General features: G+C 33.1%; 1 protein-coding gene across 8 annotated transcripts in view; it reads right to left on the bottom strand.

Moving 5' to 3' along the window:
- LOC139695924 (protein madd-4-like) overlaps nt 1-16,964 on the bottom strand; it is a 108,130-nt gene that overhangs the window by 38,532 nt on the left and 52,634 nt on the right. For all 8 annotated transcript variants that reach the window (XM_071594598.1, XM_071594603.1, XM_071594608.1 and 5 more), the window contains exons 11-15: nt 12,884-13,224; nt 11,198-11,496; nt 7,073-7,200; nt 6,798-6,977; nt 5,396-5,646 (exon numbers count right to left, since the gene is read on the bottom strand). In XM_071594598.1, coding sequence (XP_071450699.1) covers nt 5,396-5,646; nt 6,798-6,977; nt 7,073-7,200; nt 11,198-11,496; nt 12,884-13,224 — 1,199 coding nt within the window. The remainder of the gene's footprint in view (nt 1-5,395; nt 5,647-6,797; nt 6,978-7,072; nt 7,201-11,197; nt 11,497-12,883; nt 13,225-16,964) is intronic.

The raw sequence follows: 16,964 nt of genomic DNA, 5'->3' as shown, positions 1-16,964 counted from the left end.
TGGATTTTCAGCAGGCATTTTAAAAAGGAAATGGAAAAATATTAAAGCATAGGATCAATTGAAGAAATATAGCTGGAAACAACGAAAACTGGAATTTTAGTAGCAGGTCAGAGAAAAAGTACTGGACCAAATAGAAGAGAGAGAAAAGTACAAATATCATATGTAATCATTCATATACCAAAAAAGGAAGAGGCAGAACAATTGAGAAGAAATCAGAAGTGTATTTCAGTGAGGACCAATTTAAATTTAGAAGACATGAAGGAACAAGAGAAGTTTTTCTTGCTCTAAGACTAATCATAGAGCAGATGATACAGAACAATCAACTGACTTATATTGAATTCCTCTGTCTAGAGAAAGCCTATGGTGACAAGAAATGGAATATGATGCTACATTCCCTAAAGGATATCGCAGTACAGTACAATGATAGGAGATTGATGAATGCTCTAAACAGACAGTAGTAGTGAGATGTGTTGAAAGTTTGTAAATAAAGAAAGCTAAAATAAAGAAAGGAGTAGAGGGGCTAATAATTATCACAATTGATATTCAATGTATTTATTGAGAAGGTTATGAATGAGATTAAGGAAAGTTGAATAGTATGTACATGAATTCAAGGAGAAAGGATAAGTAAGCTGTGATATTCCAATAACATATCCATACTGGCAGAGAAGAAAGAAGACCAATTTTAAGAGAGAAGATACTGTAACAGGTATTTTAACAGAGTCACCATTTACAAGTATGCAGGAATTGCACAACATAAAATCAAATGCCCAGGCAATCAAGTCAAATAAATTTAAAGTTATTTTTAAAAAATCTAGACAAGGATAATGATTTTTGTGCTGCAAAATTCATACAAAAAATGACCTTGAAAGATTTAATGTAGATGCAAATATGTAGATGGGGAAGAAAAACTACCACCTTCAGATACGCAAGATCGAAATGAAGATAATGATATTCAGTTTAAGTGGCTAAGAAAGTCTACAAGTAAGAAAAGGGAAAGACACACTGGAACAAGTAGAGGAAGTTTTCCATTCATCCAGAGCAGGAACATTAGTCGCAGAAGAACCAAAAGAGATAAAGAAAACAAAAAAGGAATAACAAAGAATGTTTTATGTAATGAGAAGGAACTAATAACAATAAATTGGAATAGTATAAACATAATGAAGGAATTCTTTGAAAGTTATATATGGAATTTACTTTTCTATAAAGGTTAGATTTGGATGATGGATCAGCAGATAAAAAGAATATTTGACTTAGTGGAAATGTGGTGTTGCAGAAGAAAACTGAAAATAAAATAGGTAAACCAAGCAACATTTGAAGAAGTACTTTCAAGGGTGAGTGAAAAGAGAAGTCTATGGAGAACACTAACAAGAAGAAAAACTAATTGTTCATAGCCTGATGCATGATTGCTTGATGAAAACCATAAGGAAACATATAGGAGAAGGATTACAAAGGAAAGCCTAGAATGAGTAGCAGGCAAAGAAAATACTAGTATGAAGAAGACACGGCAGGATAAAGAGATTGACAGGGAACAGGATAGTATAAATAGCTGCTACAAACCAATCCTTTGATTGATAACCTATGGCAATAAATGATTAATGTGGAGCACATTTTCAATTTCCAACATCTATTCCTCAAAGGCTGGCTGTTTGAAGAAAATCAGAGTAATTTATCAAAATATTATACCTATATTATGGCAAGGTACTAGATCCACATTTTTACCTTATCAGAGAATGTATATGCTGAAAAGAGCCAGAAAACTAATTTCTATTTCCTCATGCTTTTCATGGATTCCTTAAGAACAGCTACCCAATAAACTTGATCCACAGGATACAGGATATGAAACATACCTGTATTTCGGATTGTTATTTCAAGAAAGAATGATGAATGAAATTTACACAGTCAGGTAAAAGACTTGCATTGAATGACATTGATTGGTAGGATCATATATTTATAAATGGCTTATTGAAATAGAAAAGATCTAGATGTATTAGAGCAACATTAAAAAATTCACCACTCTTTTTTCTACCAAACCAAGCTACAATTGTTTTTCCCATTGCCACTGACAGCATTTTACAATTCAAAAACTTGATTCCTGGCAGAGATTTCATATTATGTCACAGTTTATGGTCAATTTTGGTATTATTTCGTTGAGTCTTAAAAAAATTATCTCTCTGGAGGTAAAAATGCCTCATGATTATGAGGATTCTAAGGAATATTCTTGAGCATTTTACATTTCAAATTACAGGGGGTACAGGTAATATGTGCAGCCACACTTTTGAAATAACTCTTAAGAAATTATAGAAAATATTAATTTTATTACTTGAACATGAAGTTAAAAAATGTTTCTTTTGTTGGACTTTAAGAAATATTCAAGAGACTTTTTAAAAATTTTAGTTTCACGGCTTAGACAATTTTTGAAGTATTCAAGGATATGTCGATAAAAGCATCAGTGAGCAAGCAATGATTGATCTCCCAAATGGAATGGATTATGCAATCTCAAATGTCTCTTCACAGCAATAAGTTATTAAGTTATATTATCCATCCATTAACAAAATGTCTTGAATGTATTGAGGCCTCACTTGAGCCAACCAATTACAGTAAAACCTTCCTAATTTGAACATAGAATTTGAAATATGTTTTATGTTATTATCAATTCATGTTATGTGTCATGTGAATTTGAAATAACCCATGCATTTTAAAATTAAGAGTGGTCCCCAACCAGAAGCCTACAACTCTGCAGGCTTTTTAGTAAGAATAAATCAAAATACTTAGAATATGATATTCAAAGCCATGATCCAGCACTATGGCTAGTAAAAATATAATTTATTTGAAAATATTTACCCAAAATATAATAATTGAGCACTACATATTTCTCGGGTCAAAACTTTATTCAAAATAAAATTAACTTTTTTTGTTATTTACAAGGTGCTAATTTTTTATATCAATTGAAAAATGGGAACAGATTTCATTAAATAAAAATTACTTCAACAGTAATAAATATAAAACCCCTTTAATATACATTTATCATGATCTTGTATAATCAGTTTTCATTACCTATCATGGTGGTGGCTGTCACAATGCAATTTAGGTGTCTCACTGACAATGCTATTTATACAAAAATATAAATGGATAATATGTTTGTAAAACCAATTTCTACATCACTGTTATATTTCAGTACACCATCAAGGTACCCTGCCTGTTAACCAATTATTTTTGTGCATTTTTATTGGTGGTGATGTGCATTGCCTGCTTTTGGCATTGGGCATTTAGTTCCCTAACAGAGTCTTGAAAATTGTTATACAATGCAACAATACAACATTTAACAGTCTTTAATACTGAAAATTAATGACAGGCTAAAATAAACTGCATTTTATATCAAAGCAACTAGGGATACTATTGATTTTGATACACAGATGTTCACCTATAGTACCCTTTACTGGGGTTCATCATTTAAGGCTTTGGCTATTTTCACGGTTCAAAAAAGAGCCATTCGGCTAATGAGTTTTGGAAAAGACAATGCCCCTTGCCGTCCCCTGTTTAAAAAATTGAATGTATTGCCAGTGCCATGTATTTATATTTTTCATGTAGTAGTACATACAAAAAGAAATCTATCTGAGTATGTGAAAAATTGTAATATCCTCAAATATTCTACAAGGCAGAATGAGCAGCTGCACGTTTTATATGATGCGTACAAAAACTGCAGGTGCTGGCCCAAATTTTATGGGCCTTCAGCTTTATAATAAACTCCCAGCTAAGATTAAGGCCCATAAAAGTGTGGCTGCATTTAAAGTCAATCTACTTAGGTTCTTAAAATTAAAAATGTTTTATTCAATTGCTTAATTTCTTAATAATACCTAATATGTGTCTTGTATCCACAAATGTATTTTGTCACTTTTCCCTGACAGGTCTTATATCAAGTGTAACAGCTGTAATTACTTGATCGCTGGACAAATAAAATGTATTATTATTTTTATCATTAAGATGCTGGTATTATTAAACAGAACTCTTCTTAAGAAAATGTGAAAGTGACCCCAGAGTGGTGGGTCATCACAGTGCCAATTCTGTGAGTGATAATCAACGAGAATCTTGCCATATCTCAAGATGCAAACTGATCAACTTTGTTCCTTCAAACAGAATTTGGTGAAGGCAAGGAGAAGAAAAGACAATGTGATGTATAACTTTTTATAATTAGCAATAACAACTAAAATAAGCATCTCCTTCTATATCCATTCCACTAATATTTGTTGAGCTGATTTGGTGGGAAAGGTCAATGTATTACATAAACCCTTTCTTCACTACTGCCAACATTTATGAATTCAATTTTAAATGTTTTCAATGCTTATGACAGATAGCTCTACCTCCCTAAGCAGAGCATACGAGTTATTTTGGTTTTTATTACCATTACGAAGGGCAGATAAAATTGTATCATCATTTAATGGTCCCATATGGAATTGCAATAAATACTTATAAGTTTATTTTATTTGAACCTGGACATTTTAAATCCAATATTTTGATTCAATGACTTTTAAACGATGAGCCTTTGCTGCATCAAAAGTTATCATTAGCATTTATTTTTTAGATCAATATGCGGAGTAATATGGATGAAATGTAGAAAAACTCATGATAAGCTGCTTTAACAATATATTTCATGGGCAAATTCCAAGAAACTGCAGGAGATGTCGCAACAATAACTTTTAATGGAGTCATCTGCAAATATGCACTTCAATGTCACAATTTCAGAGTGTAAAAATCATTCACCTTGACCAGGATTTGAAACTGGATCCCTCAATATCCGGCCAAGTGCTTTAGCCAGTTAAGCTATCGAGGCGTCCTCTTAAACTCTGAAATTTTGGGGGCTTTAAAGGAACTAGATGTTGTGAAGAAATACCTGTACATACGATACAATGTCACAGGCAATTCGTGCGCGACGCACCACACTCCACGAGATCAAAGCCAACTTTAAACACCTAGGCTGTTTATACCTTTGACAAATTCCAGGAAACTGCAGGAGATGCCACAACAGTAACTTTCAACGGAGTCATCTGCTAATATGCATTTCAATGCAACAATTTCAGATTGTAAAAATCATTCACCTTGACCAGGATCACAGTAAAGGTGAATGATTTTTACACTTAGAAATTGTTACATTGAAATATTTCAAGGCATTTCAACTATGAAACTGAATTGTCAATCTGGTTGTTTGAGTCCTTTCTTTCAATGTTTAAATTTTATGATAAGGAGTTTCTACTGTATAACTGTATTTGTGTTACTAGAATTTATCAACATGAAAATCAAGTCAATGAAATTATATTTGCTGCAAAGTAAAGCAAGTCAAGCATTTGATTCAAATGAATACTAGTTAGAAATCATAAAGTTGTTAACTAGTTTTCCTTACCTGCTCTCCTTCTATTAGTGATGGCTTCATTGTTGGCTGGGCCAGTCCTGAACCAGACCACGATTTTCCTCGACCTTTCTGTTCAGCACCTAACCGGTTGTTCATCAGGGGAACTGGAGTTGCTTCTCCTGCCCTCAGCTCATGACTGTGATCTTCTAATGTGTTTATGGACCTTGGTGGTGCAGGGGGGAGGGAGTAATGTTGCTGACGATTACCATTTGAAGAGTCACCTGGACGAAGCATTTCAGCACCTGAAATATCACAACATAAATCATGTCAATGACATTCCATTGCTGGTTATTAAGTCTAGCCATATTTTGATTCCATTATGCATGCATTTTTAAAAACTTTTCTTACTTCTCAATGCTATCATGTGATTCAGAATAATTCATTTTGTTTAACCAAATATCTGTAATAAGATGTGGTTAAAACCATATATGTACAATACTGATATTTGATCAATAGTGTTTTTGATATTGACTGTAATATTTGTACATAACTTTCATTAAGACATAGGTATCAGATGTAGATTAGGCATTCCTAATTTTTCCAAAAATGTTTTGATGATTATTGTCTATCAATTACAAATAACTGCCTGAATCCATCTCACTTTCAATTTTGCTCTCAAAATTTTTAAGTGATGCAGCTTGAGGTGATCTAGAGTTACTCTTTAATCGAAGCCAATGCCATCAAGATAACGTTCCGTTGATTATAATGGCCTTTAATGAGGTTTGAGCATGGTCTCCTGCTAATAGCCACCCCCAATAGCTACCATGACTAACACAACATCATGCATATTATTAATAAAAAATAAGTACAATGTATATTGATATTGTTGTTCTTGAAATTTAGTTTAATATATTTTCTAAATGATAGTTCATTGATGTACCATTTTTTAATATTTCATCTATCAAACGTTTGGTGATAGGAGGCAGTATGCGAAGGAATGGGATGTTTGGAGATGGGAGGGTGGTAAAATTAATTCAGATAGAGGGAGAGATGGAGCATTGTCCCACACAGATAGCCTGGCAGAAGTTGCAGAAAAGGTGTTAAATGAAATTTTTAAAAATTTTTGAAAATGCATGGGGCATATCGCATAGACTTGCGAAAATGATTCGATGTGGAAGAGGAGATCACTAAATGGGAGTGGATAGGATAAGGGATATTTGATCTGCCTAGGATAAGGCAGTATTTGCATCATGGGTGGTAACAGTGATGACAAGCTTAAGCTTATCATCACACATCAGATATTCTATATATACATATACTTATACATTCGTATATGTACACTTTTACATATTATATGTATATGTAATAAATAAATAAATAAATATATATATATATATATTTATTTATTTATTTATTTATTTTTTATGTTTGCATATATAATTTTAAGGCTTACCATGAGTCCTGGAATAGCTTTCACCATTGGAGTCATCAATTGAAGCATAACTGATCCGCTCGACTGTGTTAGCATGCTGGGGAATCATTCTGTCAGCATTTCTCTCTATTTCCTCAGATGTAGGAAAGTGACCAGGGCTCGGTTTTACTGACAAGGAAAGATCAGCTGATGACCTACCAGCTGTAAATTATTAAAAAGACATAAGATAAGAATAAATAACAAAAGTGGAATTGTATCAAAATCTATATTTTTCCATTATAATTTGTTTCACTGACCAACACAAGTATAGACTCCGCTGTCCCTGTACACAACATCTTGAATTCTCAAGGCTCCTTTCTTGGATATCTTATATTTCTTGGAAGAATTGATATATTTGTGGTCTTTGGCCCATAAAATCTTCGTTCTAGAAAAAAGAAATAAAATTGCTCAGTTACCAATGAAAAACCAACTTTAGGAATAAAGTTGCGAGATATCCGCTGACCCGTTTCATTTCAAAATAGTTGATAGTGAAAATTGTTTATGAAAAATGCACAGAAAATACAAAAAAATAACTGCCAAGTCTATTACTATATATTCTATCTATGAGGTGTTATCAGATGAATATGAATTAATGATTATTTTGCCCATTGCATTTCTAAGTGGATAACAAAAATTGCGGGATCTTATCTATGCTTCATCAAGTGTCTCAATTAGAAGCAAAATGCAACAAACTGCCAAGTGAAACGTTATTCATTAATTATTTCCTGTACAGATCTGATGAATATTATTATTATCAAGGGTATGATTTGAAATGCATATAAAGTGTTGGTATTCGATCTATCACAGGCAAAATCCACTTAGTATTTTGAAAAATACACTGTGTATTGGTAATTAACAAATTAAAGGAAAACTCCTGGGCCCATAATAATTCTTACTTTCCTTAAAGGAAAACTCTAACTTAAAGGAAACCTCCTATAGCCGTAGTAATAATTATCGTATTTCCCCTTCGATAACGCGCATCTTATGTATAACTCACATCCAGAACTTATAGTTATCATGAATTTGTATAGATACCATGCGCCAAAGGCTTGTTAATTATCTTGAACGTGTAAAGATGCCGCGCGTCTGTATATACATACAATTTTTACATATATATATATATATATATATATATATATATATATATATATATAGTGTGTGAAAAAATACATCAATGGTTGGATTTTTTCAATTACATAATGCGTATCTTCATTTTTTCGATCATTTGAACATTTTTTTATAGACAATGTGCGGGTTATTGATGGGAAAATATCGTATAATGGTTATTGGAGTTTTCCTTTAATTTGTTAATTTATGAGTCTATAGAGCTCAAGTTTCCTAGATTCTCTGTATTTATGTTCTATCACCACTTTTCATGGAAACGTTTGCAATATTGTGTCACATTCCTTTGTGTTTGAAACAACACAAAATAATCTAGCAATATTATTAATTTGACCTATAATTGTAATTTAACATGGAAGAAAGTTTACTTGAGTGCAACCCTAATTTCAGATAATAAATTTTTTCCAGCATAGTTCAATTCACTAGAATTTGGAGTGATAACTTGGAAATTGATAATAATTACATTTGACCCACATCCCCACCCTTGGTATGGGAAGGTGAAGAGGAGATGTAATTACTAGAAGTGCAGGCAATAAAAATAGAGACAAAATTGATTTTACTTCTGGGAAAAGACGATAGAAACTTAGTGAAATATTAGTTTGTTTCAACAGTTTCTATGAGAATTTCTCAGGCTGAAAATATTCCAGAAAAGTGTTTCCACAATCAAAAAATAATCAATGAAATTAGTTCTGATTTTTCCAGCTAAAAATATTAGAATCGATAATTTATTATCAACTCTCAAAGATGAAAAAAGTTTCAACTTATTTGTCCAGGAAATGTTTTCCATTAGCAGCTCACAGGTTCTGTCTTCCAGTGGATCTTTCTTCAGGATAATGTGGACAAACATTTTCAATTTTATAATTCTACCTTTGACAATTACATATCAAAATGTTGAACACAGCAAAAAACCTCAAAATAAATCAATGAAGTCCACATAGTTCCATCGTATGAGAGCGTAGTTTTTTTATTTCATGCTATGAATAACACTTAGCTTGCTTCACTTATTACCTAATTTATATTGCCAGAAGCACATTTAGTTTTTAAACAGATATAAAAGTGTCTGATTTATAATTAGTACATATGAATTATAGCTAAGCCATTTAAAAGTAAACGGTGTGTACGAGATATACTACATATTGCATGAGCATTATATTTTGCAATTTAAGAAAGCACTTATTTACTAAAACATAGCAAGACATCACACCGCATATATCCGACGGATGGAACTTAATTCATAGATATATAATTAATAAAGATGACCGGCAGAAAAAAATGCGCTGAAAAAATTTTAGTTGAATTGCTGAGAGTAAATTTATAAATGGAATTAGTAGACATACATGGTTACTTATGAAAGTAATGGTATGATTTTATTGTGATGCAGCTATAAATGGGAGCGTGGTAAAACCAGTTTGGAAATTAAGTTGGGGGGTCTGCCCTTTCAACCCAGCCGGTTGTTAGTTTGCTCCAAGCAGTCTGAATGGAAAGATGTGCCTCCACGTGAAGTGTGTTTTTTGACTTTGTAATATGGTGTCCAGATGGAGCACCCAGCCATATGTCCTTCATCGTTACCAACTGGTCTCCCAACCCTCTTACAATCCCAACTTAGCTTTGAGCGACTCTTTTTTGTTTCCCCGACTGACAAAAGAGCTGAAAGGAAAGCATTGGTAAGAGACCGTGGAAAGCATCCAAAAGCATGGTACAATTTTCCTGAGATACATTCCCGTCGAGCAGTTCCAGGGTGCCATACGGGCACGCCAGACACATCTCGGCAAGTTAATGATGCAGGGGGAGAGTATTTTGAAGAATTTTAAGCATTTGTACAAGTACGATCAATAAATCTATTAATCCCAGGAAATGTGCATTACTTTTATATTGAACCTTGTACAAGGTGTCCTCAAATTTGACAAATTTTTGAAACTGGGCAAAACTGACATTGGCAATACATTTTTTTTTACTAGACTCAATACTGCTACATTTGGGACAGACCTTGTAAAGTCACACATTCTCTTTGAGCAAAAACTACTGTAAACTCAAAAGTCTATTTAATTTATTACAGGTATCCCGAGGCAAAGTTTGAATTTGTAAATGTTTATCCCTCTCATCCCAATTTTTACATCTTAAGTCATAAAGATTCCCAGCATCCCTTGTGTACAATGGAAGTTTGCAGTGAGACGGTCAGAGCAGGTTGAATGAACCTAATTTTAAAGCGTTTGAGAACAAACTCCCATTTCAGGGAGTACATGAATGGGGAAATATCGTAAAGGCTATGAATTCAATCCAAACAATCTCTGGGAAACCTCTTGGTTTTAAGTATTAGGTGTGCATATCAGCCACTTGTGACTGCAGCTCTTAGTGTGGGAACATATTCTCCATTCAGGCCTATGTCACAAAATCTTAGATGTGATCTTAAATGTAAAATGAGAAGCCAAGTCAATAGCAAGTAACATGTCCTACTTTAACATCCTAATGAATGACTTTTCAAGTAAATTTTATTACTGCTCAGAGCAGTAACAACAAATGCAATTGTTTCAATATGCATTCATTACACTATTGACCAAGTAAATATTTTATGACAATAATACACGCTGACACAAAAATTTTTAATATTACTGGTAAAGCAGCATTCCAGTAATCCTTCATGATAGTAGTCTATTCAGAGACTTAATTTAAAAGCGAATCTCCTGGTCATCATGTCACTACTCTTTCTGTAAGGCTCACCAAAACTGAGTTTTCCTTGCATAAATGTTGAAGCAGATAACAATTAAGTTTTGTGACATAGAATCACTTAAAAACCAATAAATTTTGTATTTAAATAAAAATTGTCAATCTAGCCTTATATGAAAAAATAAACTCTTGTCATAATTGAAAGTCTTTCATGCATAAAATAAGCTCTATCCCATGACTGCAAGACAATATTTAAGTACATTTAGTTCCAAATCAGTGTTGGGGATCTGATATTACATAATTTCAGCCCTTATTTTCCTCCATTACAATTATATTTTTCAAAAACATTTTTAGGGGGTGTTTAGGCCTTAAGTGCAACACATCACTGCAGAGGAACCACAACATTATCCCAAATTGATCACATCTTAAAGTCACAAGAAATATTTAAGAGTAACTAGTCTTTCAGCACAAAATACCCCGAGCTAGAATTTATCTTTTAAATATTCTACTAAGAGTAACTTGAGTTTCACATTATTATAGTATAAAAAGATTGGTTCAAGAGAAAAAAAAAACCTAAAAACAATGCATGTACTTACCTATTGAACCTCTTGACAGGGCATTTTATTTTTATTTGCGTTCCCCAGAACACCACTGCAGATCCCCCAATCTTCAGAGTCACCTTCTTCTTAGGGCTCTGCTGAACATATGACTGATTTGTCACAGCTATGTGAGGCAGCTCCATTTCTTGGCAAGGTCTTGTGTTACATGGCTTCTTTTCTGGAGGTTTTCCAGAAATGCACATTGCATCAGGTCTGCTAACAACATGGCTTTGAGCCATCACTTGCTTACATTCAGCTTTTCTTGTCTTGTATCCTACACCACAGCTTTTAGAGCACTTTGAACAAGAGAACAAGGTGTTAAAGGCAATGGTACATTAGTCATATAAAAGTATATTTATTTGCTTAAGTTTACAAGTCTTTCACAAATGAAAAAAAAGGGATGAGCAACTACATCTGTGTGCTCATTCAAACTAATTATCTCGGTTTGGGTCTCACTGACTCCTTTGTGTCTGACTCTGATTTGAATTTATTACTCCTGTTTGTGTAAACAAATTATTAATATTTATATTCTTTATTACATATTAATCTAGTAAGTTATTTAATCTGTAAAACATAAAAATACACATTAAAAATACTTTTCCATTCTGTCACTTTTTTGTGTTTTTTCACTGGTCCTCTTAAAAATAGAAAACCTTGGTTCCATTCTGAGATAATATCCATTGGATATTAAATCTACCAGCTTTATTAATATGAAATTATCAGAATTTTGCCAAATCATGAAAGTTTGATTCTTGAGTATCTTAATGTGAGAATCAAAACACAAGAATTTAAATGCCCTTTTCCTTTGAGCATACTTGGAACCATTGAATGCCCATGATGAGAATGGAATTAGGGGGCCCTGGCATGACACCTAATCCATATGTGCATGCCATCAAGAATACACCTCTCCACTCAGGAGCTATGCCATTGCTACAAATGTATTAAAAATTTAGGTATGAGTCATCCAGGAAAATTGAAATAACAGCAAGCAGAATTATGAACAACATATAATTGACTGTGACCCTGTTATTTTATCGGAATGCAGTCTGGCATGATTCTTTCAGAGTAACGCTAGAAGTTGGCAATAAGTAACAGCTTATGTTCTCATTTGTCAAAAGCAATGGATGAAAATTCAGCATTCCCATTTAAGAGACAATAGTTTCCAATTTATGAAAAGAGTTACAAGCAAGTTAAAGGAACTCAACACATTTTCCACTAGGAGACTTCCATAATACACTTTTCTGGATGAAAAAAAGAATAAAGGACTAGACAAAGTGTTCTCCACATATTTTACCAAACTTTAGAAGGATTTTTCGATGGATCAAGGATGAAATTATTTAGTCTTGAGTAAGAGAATTTTTAAATTAGAGTTGAACTCATTAAAATTTTAGCATGTTAACATAATATCAAAGAATATTTTCAAATTAATGAGGAGAGAAAATGTGAATAGTGTCACATAAATATAAAATATGCATGTATCATAGTAGCCTTCAAAAATGAAACATACCAAAGAAGTCATCGGACAGTTTACCGATCTTGTCAGACAGTTGTATTCACGTTTTTCAATTTAATAGGAACTATTTCATGTTAGGTATTAATAAATGTGTTCCATCCGGAATCTAATAGAAAAATCCCTCCAAACAAGCATGGAAATCGTATACATAGCATTTGTTTTTCATGTACCTTGGTCCACTCCGTCAGATGCCAACGCACTGGGCAGTCCAGGACATTGCAGTACTGCCTGTCTGGAGGAGGGGGCTGGGGACACATGCTATTTGGCACAACAACAGTATTTCCACCACCTCTTGTAACTTCATGTATGCAATTAACATCTCTCGTTTGAATTCCAAGGCCACAGGATTTACTGCACTGCTGAAAATCAGAATAGTTCCAGCGGGGCGGACAGGGATGGTCATTGCAGGTCCGAGTTATGCCCTCCGGACGAGATTCCAGGGGACACAAATATGGACTCACTACTTTCTGGTCTATGTCTCTCACACAATTAATAATAGAATCCTGGACACCTGTAAAAAATGTCAAAATAATACGTCAGTAAACCACAGCCATGAAGATTCATAAAAATTCAGGCATGATAGCTGACAAAAATTTTCAGTGAAACATAATTAATTAAATTCAATAATTAATAATCAATAAAATCCATTGAATTGAATGGATTTCCAAAACTGTATGCTTCTGTGAAATTAAAAACTTCAGGAAAACATGATTTCATAAGTAACATGGAGCTGCTAAATTATTTGAACAACTGTTCAAACAAAGACTGATAATGTATTGCTAGTAAGTGGCTACATAAATGTGCAGGACAATTTTTAACTTAAGATTGACTAATAAATTCCTATAAATTTTTAGCTGGCATAATAAATTTTTGGGTGAAAACTAATGTTAATCCATCTAAATTAACCCCTTGCACTGAAATGACGAGCCTAGCTCATCATGATCTTCCAATGCCAAATCACGCAATGACGAGTATAGCTTGTAGTCAGATTTTCATAATTTTAGCATTATTTTGGGGAACAACATAATTAATTTGAATATTTAAAAATGTTAAAACGTCACTAATGTACATAAAGAACTCATATTTGATGAAATATGATGCATTGGAAGTAATAAAATGATTTTCTACGAGTAGCAATAGCTGTGTCTCGATTTTTTACGGGAAGAGGGTTCGTTCGTCAACTTTTTAAAATCCCACTTTTGGGCATCGGATTTTAAATCGCACTTGCTCAGGAACTACTGCCTTGATCGCCATGAAATGTGGAAATGAATAAATTGAGTTCTCTTCCATACATATTACTAATTCAAAGGATAAATGCTATTGCAACACAAAAATTTAAAATAGTTTTTCATCAGTATACATTTGGCTACATAATTGGTGAAACTAAGCTACATATTGGAATCTCTGACAAACTGTTAGTTTAGCCATCCTTCTGTACTATTATTTTCTTTCATTTTCGTATTGGGTGTCCACATACAAGTATCAAGTTTTTACTGCAGAGTTGCAAGTTTCGACCATCAAGTTTCTACTACAGTTTGTACAGAGTTTGCCTTCTCGAAAATGGTGTTCCTATGACACAATGAGTCATCTTCTTAGCACATCTTGTGGTTCCTTCACAATAAACTTAGTTTGAATGCGATCATTCATGTGGTTAGATGGAGTGTGTCACAGGGTATCGTTTCGGTTTCTGTCCACGTTTTTGTGTATATATAGTGAGGTGAAAACTACCCATCAATGTATAAAAGAATTAGAAATTGTGCATGTGAAAGTGACGATGGGAGCATTGAAAAGAAGAGAAGGAGAGATGGAAGCGAAGAATTTGTTTCAAAACCAGCTAGCGTGATTGATTATAATCAAGGAATGGGAGGTGTGGACAAACAAGATCAGCGGCTGGCATGCTTCCCGTTGATGAGAAAGTTCATGGAAGGATATAAAAATATGTTCTTTTATGTGTTTAATAATGCACTGTTTAATTCTTACACTTTATCGAAAGTAAACAAAAAAAAGAAGAAAGGTATACCTAGTTTTCATTTGGATGTTGCAGAGGCATTATTTGCAAAGGTCACTCTGCCAAATTACAATGCTCGTGGATGACCTCCACATGGTGACATACCAGTCCGATTGTAAGCTAAAAATTGGGCTCATTTTCCTGAACACATCCAATCAAAAGCAAAGAAACGACATCCAACAAACAGATGCCTTGTATGCTTCAAAAATAATGTCATAAGTGAGACAATTTGGCAGTGCAAGCACTGCTTGGTACCTTCACATTTGCCAGAATGTTTTGAGAAGTATCATACTTTCTCTGATTATTAATTATATATATATGTATATAATATTATGTATTCCAATCTAATGAATAATAATGTTGTCTTACTTATAACATAAATATTTCCTAATTATTAACTTTATGTTGAGATTTTTCAATGACATAAATGTAATTTTCTTTTTTGTTAATATTTAATATTATTATTATTATTACAGTTTTAGTTAAACAGAAAAATGTCTTGATGAATCAAAATCATTTAACTAGATACTATACAATATGAAATAATAATAACTTTTTACTTTACTATTCCACATTGACTACCAACTACAAATTATCATTTCATTACCTCCCATACCATTTTAAAAGAACCACATAAAAAATAAATAGAGGATAGGGGCACAATATTCAGAAAATAAATTGAAGAGGGAGGGGTTAATAGACCTGCACACACACTTAGTATGTATTAGAATGATGAAGATGAATCTTCAGATAATGGATAAGGTTGAAAATGGAGTCAGTGATTTAACTTGTATCACTCACCATTTTCAGATTAAAAAATAAGTGTTATCAATGATACACAAGGACAGTGGCAATAAAACAGAGTAGCTGTCTCATAAGCTTGGTGGGTGTAGTGGGAATAAATTAAACTATCTATGCAAATATGCTTACGAAGATGTTAAATAGGAATTATAGGTATTCAGCTTTAGAATGGAGGACTGCAACTTCTCAGACTGAGGTTATTTGAAAATACAAGAAATTTCAATCTTGGTAATTTGAAAGAAAAAAATAAAATGAACAAAGTCAATGCAAATAAAGATCTATTTCATTTCAAACTTGGTGGTAATAGAAAACATAAATTGGCCACACAGGTTTCTATCTCAATTACTCATTAAAAAAGATTTATTTTTCAAATTATATTTCCAGAAGGGGCTAACTTTTGAAAGTTATATGGAGATAAGCAATGCCGTCCGTGGTCATTTGTCACTCTTCTCATAAGAAAGTAGATGAAGAAAGGAAGGATGCAGGGCCATGAATCTTCTTCATATGAAAATGAGAAGTAAGAATCACACAAACATTAGTTTGAATGTGGGTTGTTCAATAATTCTTTAGGAAAAAATTGAACAACAAATTATTTTGGCAGATTTTTTGTTTCAACAAAATCCATTTTTAGCTCAATACACTTTTCCAAGAGTTTCTCCAAATTTTTTAAGTCATCCAAAAAGTAGGATTTAGGAAGGTCCTCAAAATAGGCATCTGTGCTAGCGATGACCACCTTGTTCAAACTGAATCATTTTCCGGTGAGCCATTTTTTAAAGCTAGGAAGTAAAAAAAAGTAACTGGGGGCCAAAATCTGGTGAATACGGTGAATGTTGTAAAATTAATAAATTTTAATCCTCAATTTTAGCCATTAAAACTTTGCAGATGTGCACCCTTGTATTGTCTTGATAGAAGATATTTTTTTTATTTGCTATATGAGGACATTTTTTTCTTGATTTCTATGCTCAACCAATCCAATAACGATGCATAATATTCTCCATTTATTGGTCGTCCTTTTTGAAAGTTATCCATACATGTGATTTCAGATGTGTCCCAAAAAAACCATGGCCATCTTCCTTTCATGCCGATTTCACCATCTTCCCCTCCTTCGGAGCTGGACAAGTACAGAAACTCATCAGGATTGCAAACGAAAAGCATCACACCAGTCTTTGAATCAACCTAAAAAATTTAAGACAATCCCAAAATGTACAATTTCCCTCAGGGGAGATTTCCTCTACCTGTCGCCTCCATTCGGATACTGTAAGTAGTTATTGACAACGGGTGCATGTGCCATGAAAGCACATGATTCCTTTATCAGTTAGCTACCAAACACAATTTCTAAGCATTTGTAATCAATTTAATAATTATTTTTTATTGTCAAAATCTCTCTTTTTACGTTTTGAAGTGTAAAGGAAAGAGGAAAGCCTGAATAGTGATTAGTGGAA

Source organism: Hetaerina americana, unplaced genomic scaffold (genome assembly GCF_022747635.1).
Source record: "Hetaerina americana unplaced genomic scaffold, ioHetAmer1.1.p SCAF_1, whole genome shotgun sequence".
NCBI classification, from domain to species: Eukaryota; Metazoa; Arthropoda; class Insecta; order Odonata; family Calopterygidae; genus Hetaerina; species Hetaerina americana.
This window is presented reverse-complemented; position numbering and strand designations above follow the sequence as displayed.